Source organism: Sceloporus occidentalis, unplaced genomic scaffold (genome assembly GCF_023333645.1).
Source record: "Sceloporus occidentalis isolate IW3139 unplaced genomic scaffold, rSceOcc1.0.p SCAF_9, whole genome shotgun sequence".
Lineage (NCBI taxonomy): Eukaryota > Metazoa > Chordata > Lepidosauria > Squamata > Phrynosomatidae > Sceloporus > Sceloporus occidentalis.
This window is the reverse complement of record NW_028316989.1, coordinates 39,121,881-39,148,890: the sequence shown is the minus strand read 5'-3', so window position 1 is coordinate 39,148,890 and position 27,010 is coordinate 39,121,881. Positions and strand designations below refer to the sequence as shown.

Genomic DNA, 27,010 nt, shown 5'->3' with positions numbered 1-27,010 from the left:
GCATGTGACTTGCCCAAGCTCACCCAGTGGGTTTCATGGCCGAGCTGGGAATCAAGCCCTGGTCTCCAGAGTCAGAGTCCAACACTCAACCCACTACACCACTCTAGCTCTCTACACCTGTCTAAAATGCTGCTTTCTTACATTAAAGCTCTACTACCCTCATCTCAGGTGTTAATGTGCCCAGCAATGCTCAAGATGAATTCATCAGCATGATTCCATCTGCTATATATTTCATCTATGTGTATACAGTACTATGTTACTATTTCAGAAATGTCCTTGTCACTGGCTTTATCAGCATTATTATTTGTAGAACACACAGACAGATCTTTGGACTATGAAGTATTTGGCCCCAACAGCATACATTTCACAACAGAACACAATTGTCTAGACAGAACATAGAGTGTGGCTGCGTCATACGTGGATGCACCATACGCAGCTTTCAGCATACACTGAAAGCCGCCAGGGAGCCTGCGGGAGTCCGTGGCAGCACACAGGGCACAAGGGGCGACATGTCCCATTAAGAGTAATGGGGCGCGTGCCCACTGCCATGCTGCCGTGCCACCCCCACACACACACACACCATGCACAACCCCCATTATTTTCAATGGGGCTTGAGCATACACTTTTTTACATGGGGGGGTACGGAACAGATCCCCGCGTAAAAAAGGACGCACTGTACCATCTCCTCTATCTGCTTTCAGCCAAGGATAGAGAAGGACAGGTTGCTTTCCTGTAACTGTAGTTCTTCGAGTAGTCATCTGTGAATCCACACAAATGGGTTATTCTGAGCCTGCACAGCATTTTCGTATCCTACTGGAGTCGTTAGGGAAGACTTTCTGGCGGTAGCTCCACCATATAGGGTGGAGGTCTTCCCGCACTTTCTCAATTCCAAAAAAGGTCCGCCGTAAGAGCAGACAAGGAAGAGAGAAGGACACAAGAGAGGGGAGGATGGGCGGGATTTGTGTGGATTTGCAGATGACCACTCGAAGAACTACAGCTACAGGTAAGCAACCTGTCCTTCTTCTTTGTGGTCTCTGCGGAGCACACAAATGGGTTAGACTGGCAAGCTTGTTCCTCTGTGAAGGAGGGGGTGTCCTGGCAATAAATAATTAAACAAGAAAAACAGTGTGAGTGTCAGTTATTTGACAGGTGCCAACTAACTTTAATGCATGCCGGAAAGGAGAACAGCTCTGTCAAATGCTGCTTCATGTCAGTGTCTGGTATCAAGTCTGTAGTGCTTGATAAAGGTCAAAGGTTGTGAAACCGCAGCCTTGCAAATGTCCTCCAAGGGAATTCCGGAGAGGAAGGCTGAAAATGAAGCTACTGCCCTGGTGGAATGGGCTCGAATTCGAGCAGGTACAGTCTTCCCAAAAATCGCATAGGAGTGGAGGATCGTGGAAGTCACCCATTTGGAGAAATGTTGAGGTGACTGGAAGCCCTATTTTGGGGTTGGAATAACAGACGAAAGTCTGGGAGAACGACGAGAAGACATAGTTCTCTCGAGGTAGAAGGCTAGAGCCCACCTGACATCAACAGAATAAAGCCAGCACTCGGTGTCGGTGGTCAGGTTTGGGGCTAGCGTTGGGAGAATGGTATCTTGACTGAGATTAAAGGTGGACATGACCTTTGGTAGAAAGGAAATGTCCGGACGGAGGACAACCTTGTCCTTAACAAATTTCAAGTACGGGGAGTCCGTACAGAGGGCACAGATTTCACTAGCCCGGCGTGCTGAGGTAATGGCTACCAAGAAGGCTGTCTTCCAGGTGAGGAGCCTGAGGTCACAGGAAGCCAGAGGTTCAAAGTGTGAGGTAGCGAGTGCTGCTAAGATGAGTTGGAGCTCCCAAGTAGGGATCGGGATCACTGCCGGCGGTCTTAGGTTGGCAAAGCCTCTGAAAAATTTCTTCACGAGTGGGTCACTGAAGGAGGATGGCTGGCCAGAAAATTGGTAGCCACGGGCAGCCCATAAGCCACAAATGGCCACAAGGAAGCATTTCAAGGACTAAACGGATAGTCCAGATGCTGAGAGGTGATGGAGGAAGTCCAAGACAACGGAGACATTGTCTTCCAAATGTGATGGCCAAATGGCTGTAATAAAGTTATTAATATTATTATTGTCTTCCAAAGTGGTGTGTCACGTTGAGGACAGGAAAGCCAAAACTTTAGCCCATTTAAGGGCGGAGCACTGGGTGGAAGGCTTTCGAGAAGCCAGGATGATTTCTCGGACTGGTACCGAGAGTTGAGTCAAGGCTGAATCCTCCATGCCACCAGACAGAGTGTCCACATCAGGGTGGCGAACCTGACCATCGTGAAGGGTGAGGAGGTCGGGACGGAGCGGCAGGGGGTGGAACTGGTTGTTGGAGAGATGGAGCGGGGGGCGAGCCACGGCTGTCTCAGCTACCAAGGGGTGATCAGGATTGTGTCTGATCTGTTGGTGCATAGCTTGGCTATCTCTCTGGCGATTAGAGGAAATGGGGGGAAGGACAGCATAGAACTTTTTGCCGGACCACTGGAAGAGAAAGGCATCCCCTCGGAACCGAAGTGAAGGGAGCCTGGAACAGAAGTGGTTGCAGTGAGTGTTGAGATGCGAGGCAAAAAGGTCAACGTCCGGGGTTCCACACAGAGATAAAAGGTGGACAACTTGAGGATTCAGTTGTCACTCGTGACAAGTCTGGAGCCCTGCTCAGCTTGTCTGCAAGCTCGTTCCCCTCTCCAGGGAGATGTATGGCTTGTAAGGTGATCCGTTTTCGGATGCAACAGTTCCAAATTTGAAGGGTGACCTGGTACCACCCTGTTTGTTGATGTAATACATCACTGTTGTGTTGTCCGTGAGGAGGGGGACAACCTGGTTTTGAAGGGAGGGTTCGAAGGCCTTCAGAGAGCATTGATGTGGAATTGGCGTTCCTTGGGAGACCATTTCCCAGGGACAGAGAGGTCGTCGAAATGGGCTCCCCAGCCCATGTTTGAGGCATCGGTGGTCAGTGAAGTCTGAGATTGTGGCGGTATGAAGGGCACCCCTACTAAGACATTGCGGGAGTTGAGCCACCAGCGGAGAGAGTGGGCCACTGGCCTTGGAACAGTGATCCCGAACGGCATTGAGAGAAGGGAGGGCGAGAAGACGAGGAAGAAGATATACCGTATTTACGAGCTGTGTTTTTCATTTTGTTCTTGACATCCAACTTCTCATCAGTTTCGGTATGGAAGAGTCCCGTAGCGTCAAAGGGGAGCTCTTTGATGGCCTGTTTGGCTTGAGGCTTTCCCTGTAGCAATACCTCAGTTGGGGAACTCTCTCCTAAGGCAGTTCAGGCTGGTTCTGTTCTCCTTGAGATGGGCATTCAAAACTACATTATTTTGTCATGCCTTTAGTTTTTAAAATTTCTTTAGCCTATTTTTAAAGGACAGTTGGTATCTGTTCTGTCTTCATAAATAAAACTTTGTGTACTACACCATTGTTCTGGAGACTTTAGTGGGCAGAAAAGCCATTTACAAGAATGTATAAATCTGTATGTAAGTGGAGTGTCTTTTTCTTCTTCATGGAATTTTTGCAAAGAATGTTGCATTAAATCAATCTTAATCTTAATCTGATCAAGCAAGACAGTTCTTAAGCAAGGCTCAATGGTATGCATTCAGGTATATTTAGTTGTTGTGGTTGTCTGCCTTCAAGTCATTTTCCAACTTATGGCAACCCTAAGGTGAACCTATCACAGCGTTTTCTTGGCAAGATTTGTTCGGGAGGACCTGCCTTTTCATTCCTGGGATGCTGAGTATGACTTGTCCAAGGTCACCCAGTGAGTTTCTGTGGCCAAGCAGGGATTTGAATTCTGATCTCCCAGAATACTAGTGCAACACTCAAACACTCTATCACACTGGTCACAGTCTAGCAAGACTAATTACTGTGACATCCCTGGTATTGGCTCCTGGTTTTAATACACACATGGACCGCAAAGGTTCTATATTTTTAGGACATTACTTGACGGAATATCACCTTTAAAGAGATAAAACCTCTATATAGTGCCCCGAGTCTTACATAACATTGGCAGTACAAGAACCATAACAGAAGCATTCCTTTCCATGATGCTGGGGCAAAGAAAAGGACCGAGATCTTCTCCAAAACTATGAAGAGGCCCCTCTTCTGCCTCTTTTCATAACTGCTTCAGCCTACAAAAAACAAAGCTGTAGGGATAGGACATAGTATGGACTCTGGCCACAGAGGTCTCATGTCTTTCTCACAAAATTTGAGTACACAAAAGCAGCAGCACTTGTTCAGATCCCACAACATTCTGTTAATACAAGAAACCAGTCTCTGAGAAACCTCTGTTCAAAACCATGCATTCAACCGACCAATATTTCTTGGCCAAACAAAGAAGGCTAAGAAATGTATCTGTTCAAGAGCTAGAACAGAAAGACAGGGCAAAATTTTAAAGAGCCATCACATACTGCTGTAACATAGTGGAAATGTTGTGTGGCATTAGGTAAGGGATGCTGGTATGGAAGTTATTGTGTTAGAAAAACTAAGTCTAAAGTCCCTTTGGCTAACAGACCTAGTTTCATGGTTCTCTGAGCAAATGGTCAAAGGGTCACACTTGGAAAAGGAAACTATCTTCAGGGTTCACTCATATGCAGCTGCCAGAATTGTTGGACCAGGAAGCCAGAGCCAGAACAGGGACCAGAGCCAGGAGACTGTTGCTGCACAGGGAGTGTTCCAGTTCCAGCCCAAACAGGAAGTCCTCTACCTATCTTCCTGTCTTTGCAGGACCAACTGGCAGCCTTGGTGGGCAGGGCTAGTTTAGACTACACTCCAAGCCAGAGATCTGGCAGCTCACCATACAAAGACTTTCCAACAGCTCCTGGTCATCACTTGGAGAAAGTAATTTTTTGGATAATTCACAGAATGTCCAAGTTAATGTCCAAAAATGTAACCTTTCCAAGTTTTGCTCCTGATACTGTCAGACTGGTGTTTGACCAGGGACACCTGGATTTAAATCTCTACACAAATGATGCTCACTCTTTCCTAGGGCTAGATATGCTGTGTCAATCTAACCCAGTGGTCCCTAAACTTTAAGATATTTTGGACTTCAGCTCTCAGAATCCCAGACTACTGGCCAGCATGGCTGAGGCTTCTGGGAGCTGAAGTCCAAAATATCTTAAATGGCATAGTTTGAGGACCACTGCTCTAACCTCTTGAGTTGTTGCAGTAAAACCCTGAATACCACTTGGGAGCTCACTGAACAATGATGGGATACAAACATGATAAACCAATGGGAGCAAGCCAGTGTGGTGTAGTGGTTTGACAAGGTTTTGCATCCTAACTAGCCACGGAAACCCACTGGATGACCCTGGGTAAGTCACACTCTCTCAGCCTCAGAGGAAGGAATGGCAACTGCCCTCTGAACAAATCTTGCCAAGGAAACCCCATTATAGGCTTGCCTTAGGGTTTTAATTAAGTCAGAAATAACTTGGAGGCACACATCAACAGGCTTTAAATGACAACTTGTTTTGTATGCTACTTCAATGAACATAAAGATGTCAATGCTACAGCTGGTAGCTTTAAAGTGATTATTTGTAATCTAAAATCAACTTCTAATATAAAAAACACGACAACAGCTTTAGAAAATATACAATATGCAGTTTGGGAGGGGGGAAATACAAAGTTTATAATTTTTTTTACTTGCTACTTTTAAACTGATCATATGTATTTCCAGATTTCCTTAAAATGCTTACCTCAAAAAATAAAACAAAAACATTTAAAGCTTTCAAAACTATATTTATCTATATTGCGAATTCTGGATCCAAGCTGACAACCGTCATTTGTTTAGGACTCTGGAATCTCAGAGTCAGAAGGAATGGAAAAATAAATATATAACCCATATTTTCTATTTAAGCCATAATCTGAAGCTCAACCTTAGTTGTCATTTCCTGCAGGCGATTTGAAGTCAGCATTACAAGTTAGCAACTAGGCACACCCATGGTATCAAATAAGGATACAGAAATCTTCTGCACTTCCCCACCGTTTCCAGGGTTTACAGACAAAGATTCCAAATACTAAATGTGTACAGTTTATATCTACAGGACTTGTCAAGAAATTTGACATTAGCTTTGTAGAACAAACAAAAACATTAGGTGTGTGCCAGAAGCAGCAATAAAATGGTATTAGGTCAGCAGATGGTTGAAAGGGAGAGGGCCAACAATGGGCAAGTTCACCATTCAAAACTGAATTTCAGTGGTGACTGGGTCTTATGTTTGATATTCCACAGCTGGAACAATATTCAGTAGAAGTGTCGTAAGCGCCAGTTTCAACAAATAAGACTTCTGAAGGTTCGTCTTTGGTCATTCCTGAATGACAATTTACCAATTTAACATTGTACATAATGTAGAAAAAAATAAAGCTTCTACAACTTGTAACAGAAACTGGAGTTATGCTACGTGCTAATGCCTGAAATAAAAGTCAGGCAGGCAATTCCAACTGCAGCTTATTAATCAACACAGGACCATTTTCAATCCAGAGTGCTTAAAGTCTGAAGTTCACCACAACACTGGAATTGTTACTACAGCAACTAACACATTCTTCAGGAAAAACAAAAAGGAATCTTGTGGTATCTTAAAGAAAGGCAAGTTTTTACAGTCAGCTCTCCACATCCACTGATTTAGCCATAGATTCAATTATCATTGGCTTGAAAATGGACAGGTTACTCACCTGCGCAATGGTATTTCTTCGAGTGGTCATCTGTGAATACATACAAATGGGTTGTACTGTGCCTGCGCAGTTCAGTTCGGAACCTTCTGGAATCACTGGACAAAGTTTACTTTGCAACTTTTTGGTGGTATCTCCACCCATCCTATATAAGTTCTCCACCTTCCCACTCTTTCCCCAGTTCCAAACCTTTACGCTGCATAAAGTGACAGAGTAGCAATATAGCAATGAGCAGGACATTGAAGGGAGGATGGGTGGGATTTGTATGTATTCACAGATGACCACTCGAAGAAATACCGTTACAGGTAAGTAACCTGTCCTCCTCCTTTGTGGTCTCTGCAAATCATACAAATGGGTTAGACTGACAAGCTTAGGTCAGTGGAGGAGAGAGTGTCATGACACCAATGTTAGGTTCAAACAAAATTGTGTTTCTTGAGATCAACACAATAAAACTTTTTAACCAAAACTGTGTTTGAAGCATTCAGTACCTCTATAATCAAGTACTTTCAATCACCATCAACAAAAAGTGCAATGCATTTTCAGTAAAGGCATTCAAGTCACAAGGCACATGTGACATCCATAACCAGTTTGGCAATTGCAAAAAAAAAAAAAAAATGAACATTGTCAACAGTTTGTAAACAGAGCACAAAGGCATTGGTCAAGGTGTCGTTATCAATGCATGCAAATTCAGGTTTCAAGGCATAAGTAACTTACAACACTATAAAGTTAACAATCAAGATAAGGCAGTGCACACAACTTAATGTAAAGCAGAAACCAACACTGCCCTCCCAAAAGCTGTGTCCCGTTTGGCCCTGGTGTCCAGCCTGTAATGCTTGATGAAAGTCAGGAGCTGGGACCAAACAGCAGCTTTGCAGACATCCTCCAGCGGTATCCCAGTAAAAAAAGCAGAGGATGTCGCTACTGCCCTAGTTGCGTACCCGAACCCTGGCAGGGAGAGATCTACCCGACAGTTCATAGCAGAGGTGGATAGTACCAGCCACCCATTTGGAAAACCTCTGTGCAGTCACAGGTAGTCCCTTTTTTGATTCCAAATAGCACTGGAACAGTCTTTTGGAATGGCTCAAACCCATAGTTCTGTCCAAATAGAAGGCCAAGGCCCTCCAAACGTCCAAGGTATGCAAACAGCGTTCAGCACCAGTGTCAGGTTCGAAGTCAGGGTTGGCAGCACAATGTCCTGACACATATGGAAGGAAGACACCATCTTTGATAAAAAGGTAATGTCAGTACGGAGGACAACCTTATTTTTATGAAACCTAAGGAAAGGTTGATCCCTCCGCAAGGCACAGAGTTCGCCCACATCGCGGACAGATGTAATGGCCACTAGAAAAGCTGTCTTCCAAGTCAATAGCCTTATGTCAGCAGTGGCCATAGGTTCAAAGGGCTTGGATTGCAAACAAGACCGCACAGGGTCCAAGCTCTAAGCAGGCGTGGGTATCGAGACTGGCGGATGGAGGCTGTTGCAACCCTTCAGGCAACTTCACAAGAGGGTCCTTGAAAAAGGAAGGCCTGTCCTGAAGTTGGTAATGGGAAAATATGGCAGAAAGATAACACTTGATGGAAGTGAGGCACAGCCCCGAATCCAGAAGTGTCATCACGAACTCCAGCACTGTCAACGTTGACACTCAGGACGGAGGGAGTTCTCTCGCAGAGAGGAAGCCCACAAACTTCTTCCATTTGGAAGCATAAGATTTCTTTGTGGCAGGTTTCTGGGCAGCCAGGATTACCAGTCGTACCGATGTATATATTACTCAGATGGTGGCAAAATGTTGAGTTCGATATAACCATCTCTAGATAAGAATTTTATTGTGCTGGTTTGCTAGAAAGTTTTAAACTTGCTACATTTTCATACTCTTGGCAATTTGTTTTATCATCTCTATTTTGTATTTGGTGCCAAATTTTAAAATGTGATTTTGCCACCTGACTCTTTTATTTAAAGTATATGGAACAGCAACAGCTTATAGCTTTTAGCAATAAATTTTACTTCACATATAATGGATATCATTTTACTATGCCACTGTATTTAATGGCACTTGAGCATCCATGGATTTTGGTATCCATGGGGGGTCCTGGAACCAAACCCCAGTAGATACAAAGAGCCCATTGTATTTGATACAAGTTTTCACAGAATTATAGGGTTGGAAAATACCACAGGGGTCATCCAGTCCAACCCCGTCATGTAAGAATACACAAAATACTGGCCATCCAAGCCTCTGTTTCAAAACCTCAAAAGAAGGAGACTCCAACATACTCTGAGGCAGCGTATTCCACTGTCAAACAACCCTTACTGTCAGGAAGTTCTTCCTACTGATTTAAGTAGAATTTCTTTTCCTGTACTTTGAAATCATAACTCCATATCCTACTCTTTGGAGAAGTAGCAAACAAGCTTGCTCCATCCTCAATATGGCATCCCTTCAAATATTTAAACAGGGCTATCATATCACCTCTTAACCTTCTCTTCCCCAAGCTAAACATAGCCAGCTCCCTAAACCACTCCTCATAGTGCATGGTTTCCAGACCTTTTACCATTTTGGGCATCCTCCTCTGGACACACTCCTCCAGCTTGTCCATCTCCTCTGAGCACAATGAACATTAAAAAAGAAAAATGACCACAAATGATTTACATAACTTGAAAGCAGCCAATGAAGACATTGAAAAGTTAAAAGATTTTCTATACATTGGCTATTAGAATTGACACTGCAGTCAGGTAGTCAGAAGAACACTAGGACTTCGAGGGGCAACTATGAAAGAACTAGACAAGATTCTGAGGTATAAAGAAATGTCACTAAATACTATAGTCAGGATTGTCCATGGTTTCTAGATATGGTTGTGAAAACTAGGCACTGAAGAAAGCTGACAGGAAGAAAATCAACTCGATTGAAATGTGGTGCCGGGGAGGTGTTCCATCAGACACCATGAGCTGCTAAAAAGACAACTAAATGGGTCCAAAGTAAATCAACCCTGAACTCTGCCTAGAGGCCAGGATGACTAAACTGAGACTGTCATACTTTGGACATATAATGAGAATAAATAACTCCCTAGAAAACACAATACTTAGTAAGATAGAATGGAGTACGAAAACAAGAAGACATTACAGATGAATGGACTCAATCAAGGAAGCCACAGCTCTGAGTCTGCAAGACCTGAATGGGGTTGATGACAATAAAGTGACCTGAAAGTCTCTCATTCATAAGGGTGCTATAAGTCGAAGTTGCCTTGATGGCAGTTAACAAGAGAGGGAACACTATTTGCCAATGTATACATCAACTGTGCTCTTTGACAATGGAGAAGGATGTGAAGAGGCAAAACTGATTTCTCATCTGGAGTAAGAGCAGTAACCATTGCCCTCACTCTGAATAACTTTCATAGCATCACAAAGATATCATGATATTACATTAATTATATGAACAATGAGAACAAGATTAGTCAGGGAAAGCCAAAGCAGGGGGCAGAGCAGAATGATGGCAAACAGACAGCAGTTGCTATACAGCAAATACTATAAACAGTAAAAAAGGGGAGGGAAGAAGCTTTTCTGGGAACATCTGTGGTCCCCTCAAATCATCCCTTTAATCTCTCTAATGTTGCAAACAGCTTATACCAGGATAAGTTCTATGTACCATATTTTATGATGGATATGGATAAAATGGGAAGAATAAATTAAAGAATAAAACAAACGGATCTAAAAAACAAATCCTATTTAAAAAGGCTAAAGTATTGGTCATATTTAGTACAAGATTAAGGTCAAATAGATGCTGACAGTTTTTCAGATTTTAAAGATTCAAGACCTTCTTGTACAATTAATTTGCTGCCCCCAAATATGCCTTTGTGAATCTTCGCCAAGCCCACAAAAGGTAATAAACGGACCATGCTACAGCAAAAGTATTAGCAAATCCAAAGATATTCCCAGTATGGTAATTTTCATTTAATTTCTCCTATTATATATACTGGCCACTAAGGATAAGACAAGTAAATTATTTAAACTATAGAATGTCTTAAGAACTCCATAAAGTTCCTACTTTTAGGAGAATTAACAATTAGAATGATCATTTAATAGGTGTTATAGTTTTAAAGAAAGATGATTCCTTGGAAAATGGTACAATTTCCTTCCCAGGAGGTTTTCAAGAGTAGGTCATATAGACATTTGTCCTAGCAGTTGTAGGTAGAAATGTTCTACTGCGTAGCAGAGAATACAAAGATACAGCTGTGTTAGTCTGTAGAATCAGTATGGAGAGAGATCTTGTAGCACTTTTGGGACTGAAAGACAGAAGTTGGCAGCATGAGTTTTCATAGACTACAATCTACTTCCTCATGCAGTCTACTTCCTAAATGCACCTGAGGAAGTAGACTGCAGCTCATGCTGGCAACTTCTTTCAGTTGGTCTCAAAGGTGCCACAAGATCTCTCTACAGACTGATTCATAGGGAAGAGATGACCTAAAATATGTCTTCCTTCCAGTTTTGAGAATTAGGTAAGGTTAAATCACATCAGTTGCTCAAAATAAACGTACTAATATATTTCTGGAAAAAGCAAGACCATAGTTTCAATTTACCTTGTAGAAGGCATCGCAAAGGCAAACAAAAACTGGCTTGCCATGAAACTAAGGGAATTTCCCCCCTACAATGAAAGTGTGCTGGGAACTTCTATTGCCACTTGCCCTACTGTCTGGCTCTGCTGAAAGGGATACATCAGCCCTCCCCAATTTGGCAACCTCCAGATGCATGGGAAAACAGTGTACATCTCCTCCCAGCCACAATGGTGGATGGGTGTTCTGGCTGGAGATGGAAAATTTTACTCTCCTGCATCCAAGGGACAGCCGAATGGGGAAGGCTGTACTATGTCACATGTTTTACCTTTCAAATGCCTTCCTCCAAAGAATGAGAAGTTATAGGTTTTATTGTTTGGCCTTAGTGTACAATCATTTATAGTCCTCCTTTTTCCATCACAGTCCACCTTTTTCCATCACAGAACTTGAAATACTACTGTATGTGGAGTTCTCAGATCATGCACATATACCCTCACCTCAGTGATCAATATACATCATGATAGATGATATAGGATCTATATTATGATCATGCACCTTTTGAGTAATGTAATCAATGATGCCAGTGAAAGCAATTTGCTTACCGATAAAGAAGGAATCTTCACTTTATCAAAATGATTATTTTGCTTCCTCCCAGAATTTCTCAAGGATCTCATATGCACAGGAAGACACACATCACATACACATTGTTTTTATTTGTTTATATACAACAGGCATGGTTTAGGTACAGAAGCTTTTGACAGGACAGCATAACTTCTCAGATGAATCTGGTCCATCAATTTGGGCACAAATTGATACAAAGAACCTCAGTTCAAGTAGATTTCATTTCACTTATAATAAAGTTGTAGCTTTTCTAATTCAGAGGAGCAAGTACACATCACCAATCACCAAAAGCAACCTGTGTGCTTTCCTGGAGCCGAGGGACCTGGAAACAGTAGTACATGCACTGGTAACCTCTCGATTGGACTTCTGTAATGCGCTCTACTTGGGGCTACCCTTGTGCCAAGTTCGGAAACTTCAGTTGGTACAAAAATATGGCAGCCAGATTAATCGCGGGAACTTCTAGGAATGACCATATAACACCGGTCTTGAAGTCCTTGCACTGGCTGCCTATTAGTTTCCGGGCAAAGTACACGGTGTTGATGATCACCTTTAAAGCCCTACATGGCTTGGGCCCACAGTACTTGAGGGAACGCCTTCTTCCCTATTGTCCGCCCCGCACACTAAGGTCCTCTGGAAGAAATCTACTACAGCCAAAAAAATCTAGGTTAGCATCAGTTTCCCAGAGGGCCATCTCTACTACTGCTCCTAAACTATGGAACGACCTGCCGGAGGAGATCCGTCACATTTCCACTGACAGTTTTTAAGAAAGCACTCAAGACGGATCTCTTCCGGCAGGCCTTTCCAACTTAGTTACCCTCCCCAGATATAGAGATATTGTCCCCTCATTTGTCTATTCTTCCCCGCGTATGTTTCTGCCTTTTTAAAATGCTTTTAATGTTTTTAATGTTTTTTATACTATTATTGTTTAATTCTGTTTTAGTTCTGGGTATGGGGGGGGCGGTAGGTCTAGGGTTTGATTTTTAACTCTATTGTAATTGATGTATTTTATTGTTGTAACCCGCCCGAATTCTTCGTGATTGGGCGGGCTATAAATAAATCATTATTATTATTATTATTATTATTATTATTATTATTATTAGTGCACTGAAACACTCCAAAGAAATGGTTAGATTTACATATTTGCCTACAATGAACATGGATACAAGTAATCAAGAGTCCCATAGTCTTCTACAGAGATGGAAAGTATAATCAAAGATTTTATGTACATTTAGAGTTTCCCAACTTTCCCCGCCCTTTTAAAAAAAAGTCAGAAGTCCAAACTTGTGCACCCCTCTCTATTACAATGCCACAACTAAATGTAATGAATATATTTATTTACATAAGCTATCTTGAAAAAAGCTAATCTTTTTTTTAAAGCTAATCTGCAAGAAATCTTCAGCCACCTTTGGCACCCCTAGCTGCTACAGTGTTCTTCATTCAAAATTAGTATTTTTCCAGATGTGAAAGAATGTAGTTCAGTGGAAATATTCTTTCCTGCCTTTCTAGCCCCTTCAGAAAAAATGTTGCTATATGTCACAACAAATTGCCCCCTTCCAGGCTATCAGAAAACACTGCATATAGAATTAGCACCAACTACCAGGTTATGACTGGAGTCTTGTCTTTCTTGAAAATCTCATCTAACACAGTGTCATCGGTGAAGGATGGTGTGTCCATTTTCAATGTTTCCTTAGATTCCTTTGTTGAGCGGTAGCTTGAAATAAGTACACACCAGTCCTCTGATTACAAGTTATCACTGCTTAAAGGAAATAAACCTGCTTCTCAGGTAGCCCAACTAGTGAGTTCTATTTGTACATTTCCTTGGCTTAATGCAAGAGAATTACAGATTACAAAAGATTGTCAATGTATTTATTAATGCCAGATATACACAAAGAGTACAATAGTATAATAATTCCCTTGTGTTTTGAAAGAACTTACATAACCTATATAAATGGAAAAACACACAAAAGAAAGTCAGCTAAGCCTTCCATTTTCACAAGGAACAATAAAGAAAACATTCATGTATGCTTAATATTAGCTCTTCTATGGCAACATATATCTAAGATGTGCATTTCATAGTCCCATGTTGGAGGAAAAAATGCCCCCCCTGCAAATTTAATATGGTTAGGTTCCTCCCAAAGCCCTTACATTTATTTATTCATTTTACCAGGTACATCACAAGAATACAGGAAAAACAAACATATAACTATGGAGAATAAAAACTTTAAAGTATGATAGTAAGCAGTATAATAAGATTTCAGTACTGTTAAAAACAATTCCAGTTTAAGTTAGTGGTTCTGGAATACCACTGGGTCTATTTAATAATAAAAACCACCTAATTCCACTTCAAAATCTTTTTATGAGCTAACTTTAAAAAAAAAATCCTGACAGCACCTTATTCTTTTAATTTCCTTTCCTCTCTTTGTTCAGAATCAAGAATTCTTCACAACAGTGAACTGTAAAACTATTATATGAAAAATGCTGTACATGTAAGATTTTCATGCAGACAAAACAAACTGCAGCTTATAGTCAACAGCAAGTCAACTAAAAACGGGGAAGTTCATAAACAACTTAAAATAACATTTAGGCATCTAGAATCACTTCTTTCGTTTTTACACACCTTCTCTAGGCAGCCCTTTGTTTCCACTGTAAACCATACTGGAATCGTGGTGGAAATGAAGTTGCCTTCTGGCAGCAAAATGGGCTACACTGTCAGTAATTCAGGGGTCCAGATGTCTGCAGCAGCTAACACAGAAATGTTCGGCTTTGGGTACATATTCAGCCTTTCTGTGCAAGACATTTTTTCCACAAAGAAGGCAGAGTAAGAGTGCACATAGCAACAGCACTGGCAGCCCATTGGACAGAAGGCACAGCGGCGGCGCTTCAACCCTTCGCTGCTCACAAGGTCTACTACAGTTTCCTGTCTCTTTGGCAGGAGGATCATGTTTTCTTTTCTCCTCTTGTGAACCCAGCTGTGTTTGGGCAATTTGAGAGGAAAGAAAAGCAGAACAACAAGTAGCAGGGTGCACTAAATGTGGCACTCAGAGTTGCTGCTATTATTAGTATTATTATTACCTTTTAATTTTTTAAAAAAGATATTTACAGATTACCAAGAGTTTTGGATATATGTTTTTAAAAGCTCAAATATACCCAAATATCTACAGATAAAGAACACAGCAGAGGCCCATATGTTCACAACAGCTGGTTCAGGTTGCAGTGTGTGTTATTTAAGACAGTCGTTTAAAAGCCACACACACCGCTGAGAGATAGCATTTGTACATGTAGGTAACATGTTTCAGATGTATGAAGTTAAGACAGCTAAGATTTTTATTCCCACTCAATGTGCAACACAAATTCTGTGGACAAATGTGGAAATCTTAGTAACACAAACACATTTCTCAGAAAGCTGTCCAGTTATATAAAAAATCGTGACTAGTGCAGTAACTGGTTTAAAATGAAAGGTATTGTTAGGCCTTAAGCCTTCCTAGTTATTCTCAGTACAGTAGCGTCTCCTAATTCATGAGGATCCGTTCCGGGCCTCTTTGCAAAAATGGCGACTGACAAATATTCGAGTCTCATTAAAAATAATGGCATGCACACCCATACGTCGCCATTTTGTCCCTCCCCGCTTGTCTCTCCCATGAAGAGCAAGGCCATCAACTCCAAGTCCATGAAAAGGGAGAGGCAACTGTATATACATATTATATATATATAATGTGGAGGCAGTTGCAATTATTTGTTTCCATTGTGCCAGTGACTGGCACTGTATTTGCTTCCACTGGCTTCAAGTGCACTGTGTGTGCGTGTGTGTGTGTGTGTGTGTGTAAACTCACCAGGGGACCAACAGCAAATTGGTCCCGGGAAGACCATTTTGAATAGCATTGATCTGACACATATCTTAGCTTTCTCAACTAGAGTCAGGTTTGTGATCTCCTAGGCCCAGTGACCACCTTTTATCCACCCTGTTGGACTCTATGGATTTAAAAGCTGCAGCTGTTTCCCAACTCACCCCTTTACATCTAACGTCTCAGTACAGCAAGGCCTCCTTATCTCCAGGCTTGCTATCTGGGGATTTAAGCAACCGCGGATGACAAGCCCCATTGTTCCCAATGGCAATGAGTGCATATGATTGCACTAGCGGCAGCGCACACGTCGCACCAGCATTAGGGAAAATACGACTTGAGTTCCTCCATTTTTCGGTATCCACAGGAGAGTCCGTTCCAGAACACATCCCCTGCAGATACCAAGGTCTGACTATATGTTGACTACTACTGCCACTCACCAATTCATACCTATTATCCATTTCTAAAAGCATCACCCATCCCATTTTTATCTTTAAGTTCATTTGCATGTAGTGGTGTCACTGAGTGGGTACAGGAGGAGCAGACACACCATAGGCACTCCACAGGAGGGATGCTATCTTGCTGGGGTCCTTCTCCCACCTGTGGCTTCTTCATCAGCTTGGCTCTGTCCCTGGGGAAGTAGCCGAAGCAGCAGCAAGAGTGATGGAGGGGCAAATGTGCCTCTTGTGTCTTCATCGCTGGCCTGGCTCTCTCCCAGGTGAGGGACCCAGGCTGACAAAGAAGGAAACAATGGCGTGCGCTTCCATGGCATGCGCCCCACATGCCACCGCTGCGCCTCCACAGGCACAAGCCCCATTCATTTGAATGGGGCTTGAGCATCTGCATTTTTCCCTTTACACGGGGGATCCGGATCGTAAGGGAAGGGTGGACTGCACTAGCTTATTCAGCTTTTATACACTTAATGTGCAGGAAGACGAAGTTTAAGCTGAAAATGAACTTACTCTACAGAAAATGATTGCCTTTGGGGATTTTACTAGTAGTATCCATTTTAATAGCTGTGATGGTGAATTTGGCCTAGGATCAAGAAATGAAGCAGGACAGTGACTTAATAAATGTTTTGAGACTAACCGTTAGTTGCAAACACATTCTTCAGCAACCTAATAGACAACTATGAATGTGTATGTCACAAGATCAGCAATACAGAACTCAAACAGACTGCATAATTACAAGCAAAAGATAAACTCTATTCTCTCTGCAAAAACAAGACCAGAAGCAGATTGGGGCATGGACTATGAACTGCTAATAACAAAAATTTGAGTAAAGCAAATTAATCTAAAGAACATCTCTAAAGAATTTAATGACTCTGTAAAGAAAGGATTTTCATCACTACTAAGTCTAATCAACCAGAAGAACTCTGGACCAAACCCAGGAATATTAAAAGGGAATAAAAACACCTTCCTCCCAGACAAACCCTGATACACAAAATCACTACCATCCTGACAGACCCATACTTTCCTAACTAGTAGAATTTGGCAATGTTACCTTTTTGGATTGCATTTCCCAAAGCCACCTAGCCAACTTTAGTAAAGATATCAGCCGTTCACCATGATTGATTAACCACTACTCAGGCTACATGAGACATAATTCTATTCATTTTAATGAAATACTACTCTCTCTATACAAATACCAAGCATACCAAATTCTTTGTAGCTATCTGTAATAATCATGCAAGAGCTTGGTCAAGCGCTTCATTTAGTGCTTTCCTCCTCCAGTGCACCTCAGTCACCAGCCTTTGCTATGTTCTCCCCTACTACTGTTGACCTCTTCTATTACATATCTGTGTAGCTGACCTTTGGTCTTCAAAATCAGTATAACCAACATGTCATAGTTTTATGTCTTTAATAGAATTCAATAAAAACAGTTCTTCTGTTTTAGGGTGCACTGTGTGTGTCAAATTATTAAATGTTTATTAGTTTTCTTGTATATTATAATGCTTACCTCTCCAATTGGTTCCAATCAAGGTATTTTCTCTGAAGATGCCAGCCACAGATGCTGGCAAAACGTCAGAAACAAACTCTTCTAGAACATGGCCACATAGCCCAAAAAAACCACAAAAAACAATCAAAGTATTGTCTACCTGTGGACTACTCCATTTTGGTTGGATTCACTATTATTTTGCCCTTTTCATAAGAGCAATTTTTCAGGGATGCTCTGTATGAGACATCCTTCCAGTCTTTCTACTGTTCAGTTAAGATTATATAACAGAAAACAATTTTGAGATCACTTTGGAACAGCAGATTTAGAAATCCAGGAGACTTAGACAGTATTGCTATCTTTTTGTAGCAAATACAAAAATGGTTTATTATGTTAAGAAACCTTGTAGTTGGCAAAATAGCTGTTGTTGTTGTTCCATGCCTCCAAGTTATTTCTGACGTATGGCAACCCTACAACAGACCTATCACAAGGTTTTCTGCAGCTGATAGTATGTGACTTGCCCATGGGTATGCATGGCTGATTAGGGAATCAAACCCTGATCTCCAGAATCGTAGTCCAACACTCAAACCATTACACCACTCCAGTGATAAAACATTGGGGGATACAGATGGGCAGAAAGGGAAGGCGAGACGCCGCCCCTTTCTGCCCTGGATAGAGGCCGCAGCAGACAAATGCTTCAGCCTCCATGAGGACTAAAAAGAACTGGCTCCCGGCGGGTTCTTTTTGCACCATGTGCCAGGCACCACTGGCATAGCTCATGCGCAATGATGACATCCACACGGTGCTGTTTGGATGCTGCAGTGCATGGACTTCATCGTTGTCCCCCCCCATATGGATGGTGGCAAGCAATTATGGCGCCTGCAGCGTGCGGCAGGGCTTGGTAGCGTGCTGACGCTCCACCTCTCTGAAGCACTAAAATCAGCCCCAGGCCGGTGCTTTGCGCCAGTCTATACCACGCCATAGATTAAAATGGTTTAAAGACTAGGGACATGTCTAAAATTCATTTTAGAACAGACTTTGAACCTATCACTATTTTTTCATATGTTAAATAACTGAGAAGTACACAACTTTATTAATTATAAGAACTGTATCCTTAGGCTGTGCCTAAGTTCTATCAATTGAAAAACAAATAACTTCCAATAAGTTAACTGTTATTTGATTTCTTGTTAGTATACTATCAACAGAATACATTTATAGAAAATGAGTATTAGGTAGAGTCTTAAAAATGTGAACTGCCTGGGGATAAAAGCTATGGGGGTTATTTGAAAACAAACTAGGTTTCTCTGCATTTTTCCTGGCTTTTTGTATCTATCTCACAACTTATCAGTAAGGAGCTTGGCTTGGTGGCTGTGGGGGAGTGGGGTGACTCACACCTGAATTTTATGTGTTTTTGGTTAACTCAGCAATCTCATGCCTAATGTCTACAGAGAAGATAACAGAAGAATAAGTGTGCGAATTTATTTTAACACCTAAGGAAAGGCAGCTTATCCTCAGTAATTACCTTCCTTAGGCAAGTAATCTACACGAGAAAAGAAAGCCAGAAATTGGTGGAATAACCAATTCCTGGATACATAAATACCTATAGGGGTCTAAAAATATTCCAAATTCTAAGGCATGAGTACAGGATGGAAAAAATGCAGGCATTCAGACACCAATGAGTTTTTATCAGCCTTGTTAACATCCACTACACATCTCTTAGGGGATTAAAACTTAAAATGGTACTGATGGTTATGGACTGCAATTCCCATTAGCCCTATTTGCCATAGTCAGTGGTGAAGAATCAGGAGAGCTGCAGTTCAACAATATCTGAAAAGGGACACATGTTATACATGTTCTTTATCCTTGGTTGTAATATCCCATGGGATTTTTGGAGAGAAGGGTAGAATCCATCAATTGCAGATTTATTTATTTATTTAGAGGATTTATACCCAACTTTTCAGCTACAAAGGCTCTTAGAACAGCTTACAAATAACAAATTTGCAGGGATATTTGAAAGGTTTTGGGGACCCCCCCATGGAACTGAGATAGAACTTAAGTCATGGAATGCCCCGCCAAAACTGTTCAAATAGTAAAAGCAAGGATTTGAATTAAGAGGCCTCTACATTCATTAGACCATATACATTTTACCTATTTAGTAAATAAACTGCAAAAGACTTAAAACAGAAAAAAAGACTTAAAATACAGCTTGGGACCAAACTCACCCAAGAAAGCTCATGGTTGAGAAATCTCATGCATACAATTTGAGATGCCTACACCTCTCAAGGAAATACCTCTACCAGTCCCTAAAAGTCCTGACCCATTATGCACACCAACATAACCCCTCAATATTGGACTGATTATAGGTAGCCCAAAGACAAATCACTTCTATACCAAACTCTTTATTTTCATGGCCAAATTATTCCTAGACTTCACTATTTCCTTAAGAATTCTAAGTATTGAAAAATGAGTCAATGACCTGCAGAAAGTGACAGAATTGTCCTGCTTCAGTCACCTAACTTGTTCCCTATACAGATTGCTGTGCATCTGGAATAGACAAATTAATGCACTATTCTTCAGATTCATATTAAGAATCAGTTGTGATTTCAAAAAAACAAAAACAAAATAAAACAGCAGAACTCGAGGAACTTGTATGTCTAAAATGGTTGCCATATATAAGCAAAACTGCTTTAATATCATACACGAAAAGGTAACCAGAGATGTCTGAAACACACTGCGTCTTTGCATCTTAATATCTGAACATACTTGATCATTGGATTTTGAACATCTATTTGAATCTGACATCTTTTCTCCCACCCTACATAACAAACTGCCCTCTAAGGCGGTCCTCATTTTACAAAATTTGATATTACTTTTCAATTTCAAAAAGTCCAGTAGTTTATGAAACATTTTCAGAACTTGAAATCTTAATATTATTATTATTTATAATGTAATGAAAAATAGATGCTCTATAACACACTAGCTATGCTATGAATTTAAGAATAGGAATTTGGAATGAATAGGCATCTTGCATTATAAGGCATCATGATGGCATCACCAGCTTGTTGACACCACTATGGGTTTTGAAATTCATGTACAAATGTAAGACAGCATATGTTATTAAAATCAAACACACAAATGTTGGGTGACTGTGTAAGGTCCCAATTGCCAACATAATATGCACAGAGTATTTTAACAGTAATTGGCAACAGAATGTAAGGAGACAAAAACAGCATGCATATATCACTGAATTACAGAGTCACAATGTCCTCACAGAGGAGCCAAGGGCAAAACCAGCCAGAAATTATGAAAAGGCTTAACAGCAGAATAGTTTTCATTTGATGTGAGAATGAACTATCCATCAGTGAAATAAGAGTTTTAAGTAAGCAGTATCGTTTGCAGAAGGGTCTCCAAATATAGCAGAAAATTAAAGCCCAGTGTGGGCCAGTCCTTTGTCAATGTGCTTTGATCAAAGTGGCAGGCTGGGTGTCAGTAGTAGTAAACAACACTTTACACCTTCCTCCACCTACCTAGAACAAAGGTGACCCCCATAAAGGTTTGGATATGGAGTTAATAGTGTCAAATCTCTACTGTATGAATTAAATATGTTGCTATGAATAATATAACGTATTCATTTGTGCTTTAATTCTTTTGTGCTGCTGCTTCCAAATGTTTTAATCTAGAATGTCTACTTTCCATCCAAGATTCTTTATCATAAATGTTTACTTAGGCTTTGAACGCCAGGGGAAAAAAAATACTAGTACTGAGGTATAGAATTTGTTAGAAATGACAGAGCAGGTTAAAAAAAATTACATAGCGAAATACCTTCAGAAAATCCTCTTCTAGATATAAATAAAATTTCCAATTTCTTGCTGTGTCTATTTCCCCTTTAGATTAAGGCTAGATTCCCAAAGCATCATCTAAACTAGTTCATGAGTAACACAATCACCTGAACATCCTTCTTTTAAAATTCCAAACCAGCACATTGCTTATAAAAGCAATCAGAAACACAATCACAGATCTTTCTTTTACAAGTAGTTTCTGGAACATAATAGCCAGAAAAACAGCTTCCCTGATACAACAGGAAGTAGCATCACTCCAATTGATTGCCTCCTCCCTGCCTTTACCTGAGGCATCTGTAACTAGAAGCACAAGCATTTTCAGAACAGCTGCCACCAGCTTGCTAAACAGGATGTAAGATCACCTGCAGCTCATATGCCTAGTTTATTATTCATTATCCCAAACTGGATTGAACACCTCTACCTGCAAAAGATGAGCAACACATGTTACTTTGCATGTCTACACAGAGGTAAGCCTCACTATGACTTGCTCCCTGGTAGGACTATCATATAAGACTATTGAATAGGTTCATATAAGTTACTGAACATTAACAAAATGCCTTTTTAAGACACAGTGGGGTCCCTTTCATTATCCAAAAGTTGTGGACTTCTACTCCCAAAAGCCAAAGTGGACATAGCCAATATCAAAGGATTATGGGGGCTGAAATCTAAAATGTCTGAAGAGCCAAATTTGTGTGTTTGTGCGCACGCGCATGCAAGCACTCTTACACCTTCAAGTCACCTTTCAACTTATGGAGACTACATGAACTTCATAGCATTTTCTTAGCCAAGGAAACCGCCTTAATACTAGAAGTAGTCTCCATATTTACTATGGAAAGTCTGAAATGAATGCATGCATAACCCATAACTCCCAGTCCCACATTTCAAGTTATGCTTCTTTTCAATTATAATATAAAAAGACACAGTAAATATATTGTGGACATTTTGGGACTTATCTTTTGGGAATACTGTAGTGCAATTTTATACATCTCTGCTCATAACTAAGGTCTATGCTGTTCAGTGAAATTTACTAGAGTGTGTGTGTATGTGGGTGCACGCCTGACAAATCAACTGAAATTAATGGGACTGAGGTCCTGTTTGAGACCACTTTAACTGCCCTGGCTCAATGCTAGGGAATTCTGGGAACTGTAGTTTAGTGAGACATTTAGCCTTCTCTGTCAGAAGGTGCCACAATGAACTACAATTACCATGATTCCTTAGCATTTTAAATAATCAGGCTGCAGCTAGATTTTAAAAATGTGCTGGAAATAACTACTGTTGGAAAAGACAAACTACTCAAACTAACCTAGAAAGATAATAGCACACTAACACACACACAAGAAGAATTCTCCTTTACAGCAAATGCTGTTAGTCCAATATTTAACAGATTATACAGCAGTTTAGAAGCACTGCTCATCCTGTGTCCTTCACTATTAATTTACAACTAATGGAAGCAGGTGATGGCACTGTTTGACTGCTTACTTTGTGGTGCAGCTGCTGCACTGAAAGCAACATATGTAAAGTTCTGCATGACTTCTGCCTTCATAAGCATATCTGTAGGCTAGATGTGGCATTTAGGACACCCTTTAACCCACTGGTTCATGTACAGTAACATAAATATAAACAGTTAACTAGATACATTGTTGATCAACACAAACGCTCCTGTTTGCTTTCAGAACTGCAACTGATATTTAAAGTTCTAACTTCTCCTTGTTGCTGAAAAATATAAAATAATTTACATTTTACTACAGTTAAAACTTTCTAAAGCTTCTAGAGGCATTATAAACTGATTGTACCAAAGGTTAGATTTCCAAAATAGGTCTCAATCCATAGTTTCCTTACTCCTCTTTTCATTATATTGGCTGACTACAGCATGTGATCATAAAATGGCATTGTCTTTCTCATGGCACATCAGCTGTGAGTTACCAAAGCCCTGAACATGCATCATCAAATGCATGACAACGGTTACGAATACTGTCTCTGTTGTTGTTGTTGTTGTTGTTTGAATCTCAGTATATTTGGTCATCTGTATTTCACTATGGGGAATTTAGACTGCAAATATTAAGGGACACCCATTAGGAAGCAAATCATACACAACATTATAGGGTTTATTTCTAAATAAACATGTTTAAGATATTGTTGCGCTGAAACCAAACACATATTCTGCAAATATTCAACAAAATCACAGAACTCTTTAAGGTTTCAAGCATCTTTAAAACTGTATGATGCATATTCTATTGTCCCTGCAAGCATTCAAGTTACACATGGTTGAATAAAATGCTTGTATTAATAAGCAATCAGCAAGTCCTAAGGATACGCGAAACCAAAGTACTTACTATTTGTTCTTCCTGCTTTTAAACATCCTAATCTGGACTATGAAGAGTACTATATCTGGAATTATTCATACAATAGACTGTGTGTTTCAGGTGACAGAAATAAAACAGCGAAGGGTGAGTAGTTTGAGATTACTTACTGCTGCAATGGGAGACATTGTGAAATTTAGGCCCTTGTTCTACCTGTTCTTACTCACAAACAATTCCCAATGAATGTAAGAGGGCTTCCAAATGGACATATATAGAAGCTCAGAGAACATATGAACATGACTTGACATTTAATTGACTATATAGTGATTCTACAGTGAAATACATTTCTAGCAAAAACATCACAAAGCCATAATCTATGCTATTTAAATTTAGCAGTCAGAATTGACTCACCCCTAGTCAAGTCAGCAACTTTTACAATAGTTACACACAGGTTCCGAATTAGTAAAACCCTACTACTGTTTGGCCCACTGATTTTATCCACTCACCACAAACATAATTAAGAGGCAGGGCTGATAAAGAAAGAAGTGCTTGTGGGAATTTAAACAGAACGAGAATTAGCTGCTTTGCATGAGTTTCGAGGTTGTTCCTTTATCAGTGTTTCTATCGCCCACAAAACAGATTGCAGTGCTAACACTCATCCCCAATGGTAATCTGGGACTGAGTTTTTTGAAATGTTGCAATTGTACGACAATACCTGAAGCACAAAGCTGCTTGATATCTAAAATATTATCACCCAAAGCAAAGGGTGTTTTTCACACGTAATTTCCATCTCCCAACTTACCACTGATTAAGAAAATCCAATCAGTTTATACCACACAAACACACACACTGTCGGTGTTCCACTTATCAACTTCACACATTCCTTCTTCACAGCAGAGTTCAACCTCCTATTTTTCCTTGTCAGAATTAGGAGCCGCCCGCATCCCTTCTCAATAACATGACCCCAGGAACACAAACCCACAAAAGTCCCAAACGGGGAAAATTCAAAGATATAGCCGCGTCCGTCTGTAGGATCAGTAGTAGAGAGACATGGTAGCACCTTTGAAAATAAGAGATAGAAAGAAATTGGTTTTGTGGACTTCGGTCTACTTCCTCAGATGCATTTTACGTGACGCTCCACTTCTCAACTCCAGGCATCCCTTCTTCGCAACCTCACATTTTCCCTTGTCAGGATTAGGAACCATCTGCATCCCTTCTCAAGAGCATGACCCAGGAACATAATATCCCTTGCCCTGGAACCGAACCAGCAACATTCACAAACCGGTGAGGAAAAAATGTTTATTAAACCATTTACCTCGGTCAGGCTTCATTTTGAGTCTAATCTTTGTTGTTGTTGTAGTTGTTTTTCTCTCAAGGCTGGATCAAGAAGGATGCCTTTAAGAAGGTTGCAGTGGTGTTGATGTTGTCTCCAGCTATTTCTCTCTCTCTGTTGTTGTTGTTGTTGTTGTTGTTGTTAATGGAATAATAAAAACAAAAACCCAAGCCTTATCCTTAACAGCTTACAAGAAGCTGTGGCAGCTAGGCCTCCTCCTGGCACTCATGATGGAAACAGCAGCAACCTGCTGGGGAAAAGGCTAAACACAGCCAGCCTCTCTCTCTCTGTCTGTCTCTCTCTCTCTCCAACTTGCCAGTGGCTCTGTCCTTCCTTGACACAGAGTCTGGACAGGTCTATTTATAACCTGCCAGGGCAAAAGCTTAGGCAACCAAAGCTGAACCCTAACCCCCACCCAGACACACACACACAACCACACTCAACCCACAACACAACCCAAAGGCTCTGAATCACCACAGAGCCTGGGGGCAATAATAATGTCAAGCCAGGCTGGCCTCCATGGCTGTTTTACCTGTTCGACCAAACCAGCCAAGAGGAAGGAAGGAAGGAAGGAAGGAAGAAAAGGAAGGCAAGAAGGAGGGTTCAGCTTGCTTTTCCCACCTCCTCCTTCCCCCCCAAAGTCCCTGCCTCCCTCTGGGCTAAATAAAAACACTCTGGCAACCCTCCTCTTCCTCCTTGAAGGGGGTGGCCATCCTCACAAAACAGGATAAAAACACAAGAGAGTGCCTCTCTCTTGCAAACACACACAACGCAATGCACCCTTTCCCTCTGTCGCCCTTCCTTCCTTCCCTCTTTCCTCCCTCCCTTCAAAGGCAAGCCAGCCCTCCCCAAAGCCTTCCTCTGCCCTATGAACGAAGAAGGCCTTGGAGGCGAGGGCAGAACCCACGTCTGAACCGACTCCCTTCCTTGCCCTGGTTTCACTGGGAGCCTCCTCACCTGACACAACCCCAGGAGAGAGAGAGAGAGAGGGAAGGAGAGAAAGGAGGAGAGGAAAGAAGAAGGGAAGGGGAGGAGGAGGAGAAGGAGGGCAGCTGGGGGGCACCCCCTCAGGGCCTCATGCCAGGCCCAGCCAGGCCCTCTCCTTCCTTCAGGTGCCTCCTCCTCCTCTCAGCCCCATCGCCTTCTTCACGCAGCCAGGCTTCCCTTCCCTACTTCGCTTGGGCCCGGCCTCATCTCTCCCTTCCCCTTGCTGCTCCTGGGACAGACACGCGTGCGCGCATTCACACGCACTCGTTCCCTTCAGAGGGAAGAGCAGGAGGAGCTGCTGCTGTTGTTGTTGTCTGTCCTCTTCACACGACGCCTAAACCCGCCTCGCTGACTCCAAGCCCGCAGCTCCTTCCCCGCCAAGAGGCTGCGGAGCGTCGCTGGCCATGGCGCCCTCCTCCCTCTGTCCCTCCCTTCCTCTGCTGACTAACTGCCCTCCTCCTCCTCCTCGTGACACGTGTCTTCCTTCAGCCAAGCGGGTCGCACGCATCCCCAGCACATTCACACGAGACGCCCTGCAGCGCCCAAAGCCATGCTTCTAACGCCCAAGGCCTCCTCTCTCCGCCCCATCCTTCCTCCTCCTCAGTCGAAGCCCTTCTGGCTCTGTTTGGCCCGGGCGAGAAGAAAAACACTGTCACGTGACGACGACGCAGCCAATCGCTGCCTCCCTTTTCCTTTTCCCTCCCTCCTCCTAAATCCGGCGAGGAACTCTGTTGCTATAGCAACGCAAGCCCAAGGAAAAGTTAGGCCCTGTTTAGGAGTAGTTGCATAAACACTGCAAGCAACTACAGCATAAACAGTAGTTGCTTGCAGCGCCTTCCGGGCGGATTAGGGCCGCGTCGTCCACACTGCAGAAATGACCTGCTTTGCCACTGCTTTAACTGCCCCTGGCTCAAGACTATGGGATTCTG

At 41.8% G+C, this 27,010-nt stretch overlaps 1 protein-coding gene across 4 annotated transcripts in view; it reads right to left on the bottom strand.

Annotated features, from left to right (window-relative positions):
* The window catches only part of LOC149307326 (atos homolog protein A-like), a 58,781-nt gene extending 31,989 nt beyond the window's left edge, over window positions 1-26,792 (bottom strand). The window contains exons 1-2 of one of the 4 annotated variants that reach the window (XM_089538948.1): window positions 25,077-26,792; window positions 21,747-21,882 (exon numbers count right to left, since the gene is read on the bottom strand). In XM_089538948.1, coding sequence (XP_089395074.1) covers window positions 21,747-21,777 — 31 coding nt within the window. In that variant the 5' untranslated portion in view covers window positions 21,778-21,882; window positions 25,077-26,792. Of the gene's footprint in view, window positions 1-17,646; window positions 17,730-21,746; window positions 21,883-25,076 lie in introns of those variants that run through there. The other 3 variants (XM_089538945.1, XM_089538946.1, XM_089538949.1) reach the window with 3 other exon arrangements.
* Between the last annotated feature and the right edge of the window lie 218 nt (window positions 26,793-27,010).